This window comes from Sarcophilus harrisii, chromosome 1 (genome assembly GCF_902635505.1).
Source record: "Sarcophilus harrisii chromosome 1, mSarHar1.11, whole genome shotgun sequence".
Classification (NCBI taxonomy): Eukaryota; Metazoa; Chordata; class Mammalia; order Dasyuromorphia; family Dasyuridae; genus Sarcophilus; species Sarcophilus harrisii.
The window spans coordinates 335,582,566-335,599,315 of NC_045426.1; the positions used below are offsets into that span (position 1 = coordinate 335,582,566).

At 38.7% G+C, this 16,750-nt stretch overlaps 1 protein-coding gene across 2 annotated transcripts in view; it reads left to right on the plus strand.

The window, feature by feature from the left end:
• Nucleotides 1-15,266, plus strand: part of SRL (sarcalumenin) — a 69,947-nt gene extending 54,681 nt beyond the window's left edge. For both annotated transcript variants that reach the window (XM_031945612.1, XM_031945611.1), the window contains 3 exons: nucleotides 4,189-4,305; nucleotides 6,079-6,312; nucleotides 8,142-15,266. In XM_031945612.1, coding sequence (XP_031801472.1) covers nucleotides 4,189-4,305; nucleotides 6,079-6,312; nucleotides 8,142-8,953 — 1,163 coding nt within the window. In that variant the 3' untranslated portion in view covers nucleotides 8,954-15,266. The remainder of the gene's footprint in view (nucleotides 1-4,188; nucleotides 4,306-6,078; nucleotides 6,313-8,141) is intronic.
• Nucleotides 15,267-16,750: the final 1,484 nt, after the last annotated feature.

The window sequence follows — 16,750 nt, forward strand, 5'->3', positions numbered from 1 at the left end:
TTGGATTTTACAGATGAGGAAACCAAGGCTTAGGGAAATTGCAGGAATTGCCTGCCAAGTTCACACAGGTCATAAATGGTAGAGTATAAGTTTAAACATAGGTTCTTTGATTCTAAGGACAGTGCTCTTTTGAAGGATTTCAGAGAAAGAAGAGATGAATAAGGATTAAAGTAGAAAATCAAGGGCTTTATGTTCTACAGATCCTAAGTCTAATTATAGGGTTTTGAGTTAAATGAAGATCTTGGAGATCATCTATTCCAACCTCTATCACTTTATGGAGAGGAAAGCCAAGGTGAGGATGAGGCAGGCCTTTCTGTGGGAAAGACTTCTTTGACTTCTATATTTTACACAGAAGCTCTCACTTCTGAGGTGATAAAGTTCAGTGACATATTGCAGTTTTTTTCTCCTACATTCCTTTAATGAAGCAATTATATCTAATAAGAAAACTGCACTAAAGACCTACCATATTGGATTATCCAGATGAGTTTTCTATTTCTGACAGGAACACTAAATGATGTCCATGTCCTCTTCTTTGATAACAGTCTTTTTTAAAAATCATTTTTTAAATTATAGTTTTTTATTTACAAGATATATGCACGGGTAATTTTTCATCATTGACAATTGCCAAACCTTTTGTTCCAATTTTTCCCCTCCTTCCCTCCACCCCCTCTCCAAGATGGCAGGTAGACCAATACATGTTAAATATGTTAAAGTATAAGTTAAATACAATATATGTATACGTATCCATACAGTTACTTTGCTACACAAGAAGAATTAGACTTTGAAATAATGTTCAATTAACCTGTGAAGGAAATCAAAAATGTAGGCAGACAAAAATAGAGGGATTGGGAATGCTATGTAGTGGTTCACACTCATTTCCCAGAGTTCTTTCGCTAGGTGTAGCTGGCTCTATTCATTACTGAACAATTGGAACTGATTTAGTTCATCTCATTGTTGAAGAGAGCCATGTCCATCAGAATTGAACCTCATATTGTATTGTTGTTGAAGTATATAATGATCTCCTGGTCCTGCTCATTTCACTCAGCATCACTTTCACGTAAGTCTCTCCAGGCCTTTCTGAAATCATCCTGCTGGTCATTTCTTACAGAACAATAATATTCCATAACATTCATATTCCACAATTTATTCAGCCATTCTCCAATTGATGGGCATCCACTCAGTTTCCAGTTTCTGGCCACTACAAAGAGACCTGCCACAAACTTTTTTGCACATACGGGTTCCTTTCTCTTCTTTAAGATCTCTTTCAGATATAAGCCCAGTAGTAACACTGCTGGATCAAAGGGTATGCACAGTTTGATAACTTTTTGAGATAGTTACAAATCTCTCTCCAGAGTGGCTGGATATATTCACAATTCTACCGACAATGTACTTGATAACAGTCTTAAAGATTAATTGAGGAATACTAGTTCATATTTCTAAAGGATCCCACTTTATAAAATTCTTTTCACATGACAATCCTATAAGGTAGAATATTATCATAATCATCATTAAAAGATGAAGAAACTGAGAATCTAGGTATTACATGATCTGCTTAAGGTCACATTGCTAGTAAGTTGAAGAGTTGTAACTCAAGTCTTTTTCGGATCTTGAGTCCAGATCTTCTGATTTCCAATCCAGTGCTGTTTCTGTCACACCATGTTATCTCATTAGAATTCCTTAACAAAGGGCTTACTTACCTCAATGCATCTGTGATTTTCCAAGGGTACAATTTATAATACATTCATGACTTCTCATTCTGTGTAATTCTTTTACATGTTTTCTTAAAGAGGATCTAACCATTTTGTAGGAGGTCTTCCTTATTTTCTTCTCTTCTCCTCCTCTGTCTCCTTCTCCTCTTTCTTCTCATTTGGTGGGTATCATTGCTTCCCTTGGGCTGTTTGCTGTTCCTCATTCTTACTACATAATCAATTCATCTCCTTTTCTAATGATAATTTCTTGAATGATGCCCCTATGTTATCATTGAAAATCTGTTGTAGTCTATTTATACATATCATCTATCTTTCTATTGATTTTGAGGTTCACAATTTTTACTTTTTGGAGAATGCGGGTGTTAAGCAGTATGCCCATCTTACAGTTTGGGATGTTTTTGTCAGAGAGTAATTTGAATCATTGAAAGCACTGTACAATTTCTCAAATTCATTCATCTACTCTTTTTCTCCTTTTCAATTGTGAACTTAGATTCATTTATAACATGGGTAGTTTTCCCTTGTAACAAATAACCATAATCAAATAAAATAAATCCCCACATTTTCCAAGTCTGAAAATGCACATTTCATTCTCTACCTATCATCAATTACTTATCTGGTAAGATGTAAGGAGCATGATTCACCAATCTTTTGAAGTTTTATTTGGTCATTGCATTCATCATTGATCTAAAGTCTTTCAAAATTGTTTTCCTTTACAATATTTTAACTGTTCTAATTCTGCTCATTTCACTCTGAATCAGTTCCTATAACTCTTCCCAGATTTCTCTTAAATTGACTTTTTAAAAATTATTTATTCAATAAGATTTTGTTCTATTCACATATACCACAATTCGCTGTGCCATTCCCTGTTAGACATCTACATTGTTTCTGTTTGTTTTTTTTTTTGCTACAATAAAAAGTAATACTATAAATATTTTATACATATGAATCATCTAGTTGAAGTATCATTTTATAAACTAACTCAATTTGGTGGAGATAGTAAAAGGATTGGGGAAACAAATACTGATGAGATTACTACTTTAAAAAGGGTTAAAAAACCACCAATAGCCTTGTTTTGTATCTCTTTTCCTATTTCATAGAAGTCTTTATGAGTTTGCTCCATACATGTATCGAGGGCGTACTTGATGAAAATATTACAAAGGAGCAGCCAATTTTTCACAGATGATTCTATTGTTAACATTTTGAAAAGTCCATTTATTTTTTTCCTTTTGTAATATGATTCAACAAACACTAGGGGGAGCTGTGAGTATTAACCAACTTAACTATTCCTCTTGGTAAGAACATTAAAGGAGCTGGTTCCTCAGTATCCCTCACTCTGTACATGTCTAGGTATGTGAATTTGTGGTTCCACCAATCCAGACACTTGACTGTATTTGCCGTCTTTACTTAGCCAGTTCTCATTTATCATTTTCATTGTATGTGCCTCATTAATTCATCTCTCCTAAAATCCTTAATTAAAAAAAAAGTTTTATTAATGTTTTTTATTATTACATGACAGTTGTTACCAGATGTACCCCAACCTCACTCCCATATTAAATTGAATCCTCCTTTGAAACAAAGATAAACAGTTAAGCAAAAATAATTGTCACGGATCCAACTGAGAGCATATGTAACATATTGCCCCAGTAATATGTCTCTGTCAGAGGAGACAGGTCTGTTTTATGATCTGTTTTCTAGAAAGATCATTAATTTATAGGACATTTAATGGGATTAGATAAAAGGTAATAAAAATAAAAGCATTTCTTGCATATATGTTAGACTGTACATTCCATTTGATCCCCTGACCCAGCACCTCCCAAAGGCAGAAACTCTTTAAGAGGTGGTCTATGTCTCTTGTCTCTCTGCCGGGGATAAGAGCTAACTTGTCTGTTTAGTTTTTGGTTATCTCTACTTGGGGGCCAGGCAATGGTCATTTGCTCACAAATAGAGCTACAGGTCCTTTCAATCACATGTGGAACCTCTGATGCCCCCATTCAAGGCTGCAAATGTCAGGTCAAGAAGTGAGACAACCAGACTTTCTTTTCCAGGATCCTCAAGCTTTGAATTCTCTCTCTTAACTTGTATATTTTCCCTATATCTTTGTCTTTTTGCTGCCAAAAGTAGTGATCCATTGGGCCCCTCATAGGAATACCCAATCAGAGACCCTTCTAAGATGAACAAGATAAGTGGAGAACAGGGAGGGTAGTAGTTGTTATGTGCTCTGTCACTATTTTCCTTCTCCTTTACCTCTGAAAAACCCTAATGATGCACCTTCATGTTTTGCAAATCTATCTGCTGGGGTGCAATGAGTTTGTAACCCCAATATACTTTTATTCCTTAAATCTAGAATTTTGCAACTTAATTAGCATATCTAGGGGGACCATTTATTACAAAAAGATTCTATTTTTAAAATGTGTTGCTTATATAATGGAAAACATTGTATTATTTGTTCACTTTAATTTCTAATGTCTGTTCCTTATAGATGGGGAGATCACTTCCAAACCAATGGTACTTTTCCTGGGACCGTGGAGTGTTGGCAAATCTACCATGATAAACTATCTCCTTGGTCTGGAAAACACTCGTTATCAGCTTTACACAGGTAACTGAGATCTTATTTTATGATGTGTTTGTTATGCTTTGAAAATGTGTATTTTAAAAAAATTAAACATTTCTTCAGTACCTACTATATATATAACAGACTGTGTTAGGCATTGAGGATTACCAAGATGCATTTAGAATGATTGAAGCAGAAAAGTTGATTCTGCAAAGCCTATTTGTTTTGCATAATTATTTTGGTTCTTAGAGCCATAAAGAAAGCTATGTTTACTTATTGGCCAAACTAGACATGGCAGCCTTGTAAAGATTCTTAGAAAATAATTAGAAAAAGGAATTCATCTGATCCTCTACCAGTGCTGTTAATTAAAAGAAAAAAAGTAAAATGTTTCTATGACAAAGGAACCATTGACATTATCATTTTAAATTGGCCTTCCAGTACATAGATATTTGATTTAATGGACTATTGGTCAGAAGTGATGTCATACTTGAAGCTGTGAAGGAGTAATGAATGAAAGGTAGTTTTCTAGATCTGGTACTTCCTATATGAAAATATATCATAAATTATGTTTTGGGTTGTGAAATACCATAATAGCTATTCAAAAATTTGGTGACCTTATGAACTGATATGCTTCAACTCTTTTTTGATAGATGAAATAGTTCATCATGTAAGTTAAAGTGGCTGTTGCCACAGGGCATGTTCTGTAAAAAGAATTTTTGTGAAGACCTCATATTTTAAAATCAGCCGGAGTCAGGAATTCAGGTTAGGGGAAAATCTTCAGTCTTTATTCTCAGTGAAGAAAGATTGAGGTAGAAGGGAATCGGCAATAGCAATGTGTGCAGCTGAGTCAAGAAGCTAGCTAGATCAGCAGCCACACGACCAGCAGCTACCAGAATGAAACCCAGGCCCACTCTTCTCCAGCCTTTCTTCCTGTCTCTCTGCCTCCACCCACCAAAATCATCATTTCCTATACAACACATCAGGACTTGCACAGAGAGTGGGCAGTGCCATTCTTTATCCAAACATGTATATTAATAGAGTATAGTCCAATTACTATTTAGCTTCACGTGCTTGGGACCTCAGTGTATCAACTCAAGCCTCAGCCCATTACAAATTTTTTTCTCAGTTTTAGGTATTTAACAGATCAGTCTCTTGAACAGACTCCACCCATCACCAAGAGATTGAGGTACATCTGGTAACAACTGTCATGTAATAATAAAAACCATTAATAAAACCATGACCATGGCATCACCATCTGCCATTAAGTGTTGTAGATGATGAACAGAAGCAGCCACAATAAAAAAGACTAAAGTTTTGAAGAATCACTAAGTTTAGCCCTACAAATGGTCAACTTCCTGACACCTGCATTTTGGCTTCCTGAATCAGGTTCTCTGACCCCTGAAATCTGTTAATCTCTGGCAATCTGTCTCCTGAACTCTGTAGTCAGACCTTTGACTCTTTCTACCAGCCCCCACACCGCTCCACTACCATTCTGGACTGGTTTTGTTGTCATGTTAACTTTCCTCCCAATTCAGCCCCTACCTTCTTGACTCTAGTCAGGAATTGCTTTTTTCTTAAGGAGTCCTGTCAGGAAGCTATTGGTAATAGATAAACTCAGAGGTCAGGGGTCCAGGACCAGAGTGGTGGCAAGCAGAATGTGGAAAACAGTTACAGATGTGAGAGACACATTGTGATAGTAGAAATTACCGGCTAGTGACTTTTCAAATCCAGGAACACTTTTTAATAACAAAAAATGCTTTTGGAGTGCCTCCTGTAGTCACCTCCATATACCTGCCATCATTTCTCTTTGTGGCATAGGTGCTGAGCCCACCACTTCTGAGTTCACAGTCCTCATGCATGGCCCTAAGCTGAAAACCATCGAGGGCATTGTCATGGCTGCTGACAGTGCTCGCTCCTTCTCACCTCTTGAAAAGTTTGGCCAGAACTTCCTGGAGAAGCTGATTGGCATCGAGGTCCCTCACAAGCTTTTGGAGAGGGTCACTTTTGTGGACACACCTGGCATCATTGAAAACCGCAAGCAGCAAGAACGAGGTAATTTAGGGGCAGGGTATGTGGGGGAGAGGGAGAGTAGAGTATTATCACAGATGTCTAGCAGGAAGAGACCTTGGAGAGAGGAGGTCATCTAGTTCAATCCCTTCATTTTACAGATGAGGAAACAGATCCAAAGACTCCAAAATCACAATATCATGTTTCCCTGTATCATCTGGTGAACCTTCTGGCAATTACTAGGTTGGAAGATGATGTGTTACTCATCATCAGCCCAGACTACAGAGGGAGTGACCCTGCTTTTGCTCTCTAGGCTAAGTTGATTCCAAGGCAATCTATAGATAGATAGATAGATAGATAGATAGATAAATGGTCATACAGTCAGGATAGATAAATGGACATATAGTGAGGATAGATAGATGGACATACAGTCAGGATAGATAGATGGGCATACAATTAGGGCAGATGGATAGACAGGTGGACATATAGTCAAGACAGATAGATGGACATACAGTCAGGATAGATAGATAGATGATAGATAGATAGATAAACAGATTAGACAGCTAGCTAGCTATATATATGGACAGGCAGGCAGATAGATAAATACAAAGCAATCCCTAGAGATTTATTCTGAGGTTGTTAATTTTGACCTGGAGTAGTAACTGAGATCACAGGGTTTTAAAGGTCCTGGACTGAAGCATGGTTCTTTATCTAAGTGCATTTATAGGATCATAGATTTAGAGATGGAAGGGACTTTAGATGTCATCTAGCATAACCCTTTCATTTTGTAGGTGAGGAAACTGAGGTCAAGAGAAATCAAATGACTTTTTCATGATCACAGAGCCAGAAAATGTTAAAGGCAGGATTTGAAATTAGGTCTTACTAATGCTAATGCTAGCACACTATCCATTATTCATGTGGCCTTCTCAACTTGACCTTTGTCTAACCAGCACATGGAACTGAAAGGATTACTCAAGCTCAAGACTAGATAACTGCTCCTTTCTTTAACCTCCCTTCTTCCCAGTGGACTTGTCTTGATGCAAATGCTTGTGTGTACTCCCAGAAGTGAACTGATCTCTAGAGTGGAGTTGAACTCAGAAGGCTCTGCAAACACTAGGCTGATGGCATGGAAGTTCAGTGTAGTGCTGCCATGGCCAGGGATCATAGGCAAATGTAAAATGAGTGGATAAGTGAGTGGGTGATGTACCTCACGCTGCTGAGTGTTACTTATTTGCTCAAGTAATGTAAGGATGCTGTCATTGTACAAGTGAGAGGACAAAGCTGCCTCCTTTTAGGTCTTTTCTAGGTCCCTATTTCTTACCTTCCATGTCAAAGCCATTGCTCATGCTCTCTCCACCCTATGGAATGTTCAGAGGCCAGAAAGATATTTAATTAAAAATAATATTCACTTCTCAATGAATCTATTTAATTTGTCAACCCAGAGGGACAATTGAATTGAAGCTTGGCCACTCTTAATTCAGGATGAACATTCTATTGGAGAGTTGGGCATTTGATCAAAGTAGGAAGAAGTTTTTCTGGGCTTCACCCACTAGAAGACAAAAGTTTATGGTATTAATGAAATAGCTAGAGGCATACATTTAGATTGTTGCAAAACTCTTTAGAAACCTAGAAGATACTAAGTGTTCTCATTTATTTTTTAAAGTAGCTTTTTATTTTTCCATATACTGGTAAGGATAGTTTTCAACATTCACCTTAGCAAAACTTGTGTTTCAAATTTTTCTCCCTTCCTTCCCTCCCCCCCATAGACAGCAAGCAATTGGATATGGGTTAAACATGCAATGTTCTCATTTCTACAGATAATAGGAAGATGCTGAAAAGAATACTAGTTTAATCTTACCTTCTTCCTTTCAAAGGTTACCCATTCAATGATGTGTGCCAGTGGTTCATTGACAGAGCTGATCTCATCTTTGTTGTCTTTGACCCAACCAAATTGGATGTGGGTCTGGAGCTGGAGATGCTCTTTCGCCAACTAAAAGGCCGTGAATCCCAAATAAGAATAATATTGAACAAAGCTGATAATCTGGCCACCCAGATGCTCATGCGGGTTTATGGTGCCCTCTTCTGGAGCTTGGCCCCTCTCATCAATGTCACAGAACCTCCAAGAGTTTATGTCAGCTCCTTTTGGCCCCAGGACTATAAGCCTGACACCCACCGGGAGTTATTCCTCAAAGAAGAAATTTCTCTTTTGGAAGATCTGAACCAGGTGATTGAGAATAGGATGGAGAATAAGATTGCCTTTATCCGTCAGCACGCCATCCGGGTACGCATTCATGCTCTCTTAGTAGACCGCTATTTGCAGACCTACAAGGACAAAATGACCTTCTTTAGTGATGGAGAGTTGGTCTTCAAGGACATTGTGGAGGATCCAGATAAGTTCTACATCTTCAAGACCATTCTGGCAAAGACCAATGTCAGCAAGTTTGATCTCCCCAATCGCGAGGCTTATAAGGACTTCTTTGGCATCAATCCTATCTCCAGTTTCAAGCTGCTTTCTCAGCAGTGCTCCTACATGGGAGGATGCTTTCTGGAGAAGATTGAACGGGCCATCACCCATGAGCTTCCCAGTCTCTTGGGAAGCATTGGGTTGGGGAAGAATCCAGGTGCTCCCAACTGCGACAAAACAGGGTGTGGTGAAACCCCAAAGAACCGCTATAGGAAACCTTAATGCTGTGGAGTTTAACTGGTTCTTGTGTTTCTATTGGTGAATGAGCTTGTGTCTTATGTGTATGAGAAGCCCCGGTTTATTAACCCTTTGAGCCAAACTGGCAAGAGCTATTGTACAATGAAGGGCTTGGAGTTAATGGAGGCCAATTGTGGGGGAATGTGCAAGGGCCTAGTAAAGAGAATGGAAACTGTGAATTATAGACCTTTTTGTACTTGCTATTTTAATTAGAAGGCCCCATTTTCCCTATGAGCAAAAGCAGAAAAATGTAAAATAGAGTATAGTTGCTTTCCCTTGGCACTGATTTGGAGGATCAGAGGATAGTTTGTATACACTGAAAAAAAAAAAAAAAGGTTGGGATTCACATACAATAGAAGTAATTAGGATTCCTTTTCCTGAAAAATAGGGGAAAGAGTGAGGATAGGGGTTAGATAAGAGGATCCATGACCAGAAAAACCTCCTCCACAAAGCCAATTCTAGGACTTGGCTTGAAGGTCAAATATTGGTTTTATTTTCTCTATCCTGACCTTTTCACCATCAGTCTTAAAATTCAGAAGTAATATCATCCTTTTTTCTGACATCAGGAAGTAAAGATACCTGGTGACCAGCTTTCAGTTTGGCTGTGGGCAGAAGGAGGACATTCAGGGTCTGACCCCTTAAGGAGTTTGAATATAAGGATTGATTCCATGTTCAAACCCAACTGCAGAGCCTGTTATCTTCTTCTGTTGGGCTCTTTATTCACAGATTCTTTGGGTACGTTATGAAGGAATAAGAGCTCCCCAGAGTAGTTGAGGATTAGATCATCTCTTCCACAGGGACAAACTACTTTTCAATACAGCCCACTGCCTAGGCCCACTGTGAAACCTAGTTTTTCTATCATGCTAAAGGAGAAAATAGGCATTCAGTGTATGCAAGTAGTTTGCTTCATGCCATTCTTGGATTACCAATTAAGCAAAGGCATGAATAGAGCTCAGAGGGTTAATAGGTTTGCAGTGTGTCTTTGTCTATTGCATGTTTTGGAAGAGACAGCTAACCGAGGCCCCAAGGCCTCCAAGAGGATGGTGGGGGTCACGCTCCTTCTCCATTAAAGGATTTTTCTTTGAATTTATCTCCTCTAAATTTCGGAGGAGACAAACTCCATGCTCTATCTGTGGGGGCTGTTGGGGTAAGAGTGATGTCTTTCATGTGGTAGTTTCTCTGTCTTTCTTTTGTCCTGCCCTTCATACCCCCTGATGTACCAACATCCAGAATTAGGAATGATTTCCTTTGACTTAGAAAGCACTCAAAAGTCAGAACCAATACCAGCTCTTCATTCATCTCAATAGCAGCTTCATGCTGATATCCAGTTACAGCCAGCATATGACAGTGCACATGAGAAAGTCATGGGCTATGGATAGATGTGTGTGTATAAATCTCTGTGTGCATGTGTGTGTGTGGTGATGGAAATAATCACATTGTAGAGAATGTATAGACAGACATTTTTTGTTGAGAAAATACTGCCTGGTTGATTGGCCCCAAGGACATCAAGGGGCCAGATAGAGAGGTAGAGCCGGTAGAGAGGTAGAGGGGAGGGCCGGTTCTCAGAGCAGAAGGAAGAGATAACATATAGAGTAGTAAGAGATGCATGGAAATGCTGGGGACCTGTCATGTGGACCATCCTGTGAAATCAATGGGCCAGCCCTCATACTGGGGCAGATAATGGGGTTTTCCCTGCCTTCAAGCCAGAGTCACCTACACCAGAGGGAAGAGGAGGGGGAAAAAGCTATCTTTTTGGTAGCCAGAAAGGGAAGGCAGAGAAGGTGAGACAATGGAAGTGATGTGGCACAGTAGCTCTGGAGCCAGATGAACTGGGTTCAAATCCTGCCTAAGATGCTGACCACCTATGTGACCTTAGGTGAGTGATTAAATTTCTCTGGGTCTCAACTTCATTAGCTGGAAAATTAGGATATTGTAATGGATGACCTCTGAGGTCCCCCTTTAGCTCTAGATTCATGATCCGAGAAAATAGATAGCTACTGTGTGAGTGACCCATTCTCATAGGGATATCTCAGTAGTGATTATTGCTTTTGGCTTTTCTGGGGCTTGGAGATGAGTATGGGGATAGTAGTGTGGAAAGAAGGTTGAAACAATTCCAAAGAAAATGACAAATTTCCAAAGTCCCTAGGAACTTGGTTCTATACCATTCCCTAGTAGTCACCTGGTTAACCTACCTGGAGGTGATAATCTTAGGTTGGAATCCAGGGCAGGAACTTAGAGACAATGGGAGAAGGGCAGGGAAAATTCCTGGGAGGTCCCTGCTCAGCCCAACATTGGATATAGCCAACCAAAAAGGCAGACAGGCCAACATCTAGGGCCATTTAGAGAGCTTGCTATGAAAAGACAAATGGTAACTCAGAAGGAAGAGAAAGTTTGGGAGTTTGCCCTAGATTTCCTTCTCATACTTCTTTATTCTTACCTCCTCCTTCTTCAATGAGCTCTTTTTCTCTCTATCTTATATTCACAGGAAACTTCCCAGTGTAATAATTTTACTAACTATGCAAGCTGAGGCAAAAAAAATGGCAGAACTGTCTAGGCTTTGTCATAGATGTGGATGTCACTGTTGCTTTTTTTCTTTTTTTGGTAGAATAAGGCTAATAATAAATTCCTACACTATTTATATTTTCAAGGGCTACATGATCTATGTGTTCTTTTACACCTTTCTCCCTGTCTCACCTCCTGCCTTTTATTTTTCCTTTATTCCACTCTTTCCTATAATTTTTCTCCTTCCTTCTCTGTTTGTATTCTGTCTCTTTCCTATCAGGCCATTTAATCAATCACTACATGTTTATGGAGTACTTACTGGTTATCTGGTACTTGGGTAGGCACTGAAGAGTGGGAGGAGGCTGGGCTTTTAACAAAATTTTAACCCTTCTTTAGGTATTGAGGTACAGAGAAATCCTCCCAACACCCAGCTTTTATCCAAATCTTGCCCTTCTTCAATGTTCATTTAATTCAATTCCATATAACACACATTCATTAATTAATAAGATATCTCTTCCTCTCAATGGCATGGGTTGTTGGTAGGATACAGAATCATACAATTCTTAAATCAAAATTACAAAATTTAATTTACAAAACAAAAAATTGCAAAAATTAATTTAATCATTTTATTTGATATGTGATTTTTGTTTAAAGACCAAATAGTTGGAACAGCTAGGTGGTGCAGTGGATAAGGCACAAGCCTTGAAGTCAGGAGGACCTGAGTTCAAATCTAGCTTCAGACACTTAACACTTCCTAGCTGTGTGACCCTGGACAAGTCACTGAACCACAATTGCCTCAGCCAAAAAAAAAAATCAGACAGTTGACATGGTACTGTAGAGGAATTAAACCAAGAAGGAGACTTCCTGTTCACTGGGTGAATCCTCTGAGGGGAGATTTATAGAAAGACAATGATGGACCTGTACAGGATGAGAAGGTACAGAGAGGTTATGATTTGCAATCACAATTCTTCACATAGATGAAGTATGTAGGAGACCCAGCTAGGTGCTGTTTTTTTTTATTACAGTAAGGAAAAAAGCTTTACGTGGGTGTTTAGCACCTTGTATCTTTTGAAGACAGTCCAGGAGGACTTATTAATTTCCTTCTGACAAAGGTGGTCTGGTTATTCCTAAATTATTGGGTTGTTTGGGTAGAAGAATGGGTAGGCCCCACTTTCAGCAGAATTGTGAATTGAGCAGTTTGTGTTAAGGACACTTCTCCCCCCCTCCACACACACACTTTACCTTCTCCCCTCTTGGTTCCACCTTATTAGTTGTCTATTCAGTTGACAATTCTCCTGGCCCTGCTTTCTGCTAGCTAATTCTTACTAAAGTGTTAGCTGATGTTTTTTAGATGTTCTACTTCTTTAAGATGTATGTATTTTAGTAGCTTAAAAAACCTTCCAGACCAAAAGGAATTAATTTCTAAATGATGGAATTTAAGGCACTGTGAAGGTCGGGGAAGAGATTTCAGGGAAGAGAACCTGCCCCAAATACCTCAAGTTATACCCACTAGGCAGTCACCCACTCTTCCTATACCTAAGGTAAATCCTTCTAGTGGTAATTGTGTGCAGCTGAGTTAGAAGTTCCTGCCTGGTGGTAACATGTAAGGAGATCATTTCCTATTTGACTGCCTCAGAAGGTAACTATCCTAAGCCATTCTATGAAGAGTCTGGCTTAACTAGTGTATTTGATTTTAAAGATTAGCCAGTGATCCACAGTCCTAAATTCCTTTGTCAGTGGTGTTTAGGCAAGAATCCCGTTTTGCTCCATGCCAAGAGAGACACTCAGAAAGCTGTAGGGGAAAGAGCACTGGATTTAAAGTCAATGGACCTGAATTCAAATCCTGGCTCTATAACTTGCTCTTTGTGTCATCTTGGGCAAATCACGTTACTAAGGGACTCAGTTTTTTCCTCTAGAAAATGAGGGTGGTGGTGGATTAGACAGAAAGACCCTTTTCAGCTTTAAATCCTATGATTCATGATGGACTGGGGTAAAGTCATAGTATTTTACAGATATTGTGTATGACAGCCACATAAATAAAATTACTTATTTGGCAAACCCACTTGTGTTATGTGTCTATCTTTCCAGAAAGCAAGACCAACATTTAAAAAATACATGTGACATATATGGTGTGATTAAGGGCTATTGGGAAGGTCTCTGCTTATCTCCTCCTTCCCTTCCAGTTCCCTCAACTTGATTCTTTCCTCTTTACTCCCTGAAAGAAGCTAAGATGTTTAAGTGACATGCCTGAAGTCATAACCTAATTTAAAGGAAGAACTAGGATGAGGACCCAGGGTCTTAATTTCCAGATAACAGCTCATTTCATCACACAAGTTCCCTTTGGTTCAGCCTACAGTGTTATTCCACTATCTGTATCTGCAATCTTTTTTTAAAAGGCAAATTCTCTTAGGAAGGATAACTTGGAAGGGAATTTTAGACCCTTTCCTAGGAATATGTTTTGATAGGAAAGAATAAAACCCTGAAGCCATGTCAGGGAGGATAGAAGGCTGGTGAAGTGGGACTAGAGCAGAAGCCACAGATAAGTTTCTCAGGTCTTCCCAGTTTCTTTTAGTGCTCCAGGCCAGTACTACTGTAGTGTTCAAACTACTGTAGCTCAGGAAAGAAGGAAGGAAAATTAAATTTTATGTATTTTTCTGCTTCTTGTAAGAGTCATGATCTGGGCCTTAGGGAAGAAAGCAGTTGCTATTCATCTAATGATTTAAAATTTGCAAAATACTCTGCATATCACTTGACTCTCACACCATCACCATGATGTAAGTGCTAGAGGTATTATGATCTCTGTTTTACATTTTGGAAAAAAAGGAAAAAACCAAACAATGCACACAACATCGGTGATTGAGCTGTGGCCACACAATTAGTAAGTATCCAAGGCAGGAAATGAACCAGAGACCCAAGGAAATTAACTTCAAGATCTGCACATATCTACAATGCTGTGATGTCTTTGTTAACTGGCTATTTGCTCAGGGAATAGATCAGTTTGAATTTCATGCTACCTTTTCTAGTTTTGCTCTTCCCATATGACTAGGAGTGATTCTCAAACTATCTTGGCAAAGTTAATACCTCCACTTTTAACTTCAGTTATTTCTTTACTCTAACAAGTAACAAAGTCTTCCCATATTAAGGATATAAAAGATACTCTTGATGAGATACTAGGGAGCCTAGATTTGGAGGGTGAGAATCTGTGCTGAATTTTTGCCTTGGCACATTACTCTTCCTGGACTGTGGGTCTCAATGTTTTTGGACCTTCTCAGCTCTAAAATCCTATAAATAATGAAGTTGGTGTCCATTTTTTAAACTACCACAAATTGTGCCAGACATTGACATCTTGTGAATACCTACAGCCTCACAAGCAGGGTCAGCAGCCGCTTGCTTCCCTCAGACACATCCTTCTTAGACCAAGCTAGGGAACTCAAACAACCTTCAGCATTATCCTCTCTTTCAATAGCAAATAAAGAAGCTGGGAGATACATCCTCTGAATTAGAAAAAAAAGCAAAATCTGATTGAATTCTGTTCTTAGAGAAAAGTTCCAGGCAGTTACCACTGGGGTATCTGTAGGGATGATATAGGTATGTATGTGTGATGCTGTGTATGCATTATAAGTGAGTAAATGTGTGCAGGTGGAGGTAGGAGTGTTGTGTGTGTGTTTCTATGGTAGTGAGCAATGGGTATATGTGAGGTATGTGTAAATGGGCAAGGCAGTATGTAGTTATCCTTGTGTGATTGGGAGAATTGGTGCCAAGGGAAGGAAAACTGTTTATGGGTAGGTGATACCATTTTAGTAGGGGCAAGTTTGACAGTAGCCCTGTATGCTAAGGATTATGCTAAGGCCAAAGAAATATTTGTCAATAGTTTGGGAAAGAGGCAAATCCTATTAGTTATGCTGCTAGTAAAGACCATAAAAGTCGGATCTCTTGAGGATGTTTTTGTTATTGTTTGGTCATGTCCAGTTCTCCATGATCCTGTTTGGGATTTTCTTGGTAAAGATCTTAGAGTGGTTTACCATTTCCTTCTTCAGCTCATCTTATAGACGAAGAACTGAAGCAAACAGGGTGTGAAGTGACTTGTCCATTTTGACACGACTAGGATCTGAAGACGAGTCTTCTTGACTCTAGACCTAGTACTCTATCCACTGCACCACCTAGCTGAGGATATTTTATTTAAGCACAAATCTGTCACTCAGTAAATATTTCTTTAGGGATGTACCCCTGAGGTAATCCTCTGAGTCCAGCCTGAGGAATAGGGCTGTTAATATATACATATATGTGTGTATCTATATATAGCTTTAGATATCAATCAGAAGGCCTAGAGCATGGGAAAATGTTGAGAAGGTGGAGGTGCAGAGAAGGTTGGAGTAGAAATAGTTTTTTTCTACAACTTCCTTCTGCCCCCCCCCCCCCCACATTTTGGAAAGATAGAAAACGTTTGGAATTTTGCTTACCATGATAAATAAAATACTTAAATACTATATCTATATACTGCTATCTGGCTTTTACTCTTCACAAAAGATTTCTATAATCTATTCCATTGAAGAATAGCATGTAAAACCATCTAACAGTAGTTTTCCTGCATACTGCAGCAGTTGTGGAGGAATTTGCTTCCGGCCAAAGCTTCAGTCTCAGAAACTCGTGAAAATGGCGAAACAAAGTAATAAAGGAAGTAAAAGCTACTTTTGATGACAATTCAGATGTATTTATATAGTTCCATGTGACAAAAAATTGTATTTAACAAGTTGGGGTAATGAGAGTGGAAGAGTGTTCCACTGAGTGGAACAAGTGTTCAACTGAATGTTCAAGATGTAGTCCCAACTCAAAGTATCGAGCCTTCTTGAGTCTTATTTTTCTAGTCCTACTTGGTTTCCTCAGGCCACAGATGTCTCAATCCCACCTGCTAATTATCTGTCCTCCTTTTGTTCATTCTCAGCCACATTTACCCAGGTGCCCTGGCACCAACAACAATGCTCTTTCATTTTTTCTTCATCTCCCACATATTTGAGACTCCCAAGAGTGAGAGTTTTGGTTTTTTATTTTTCCCTTGTAAAGAAAGGGAAAAGAAGATATAAATATATATATATGTATATATATATATATATACATATATATATATATATATTTCATCTGAGAATAAGGTAAAGGGTTTTTTTTCTCTAAAAGAAGACTATCTAGTTCCATTCTGAATGGTACCTACATATTCTAGCTATTATGTTTAGTTATAGTTCCCTGGACCTTTGTTAGTTTATGATACTTTCCACTTCTGGAGCA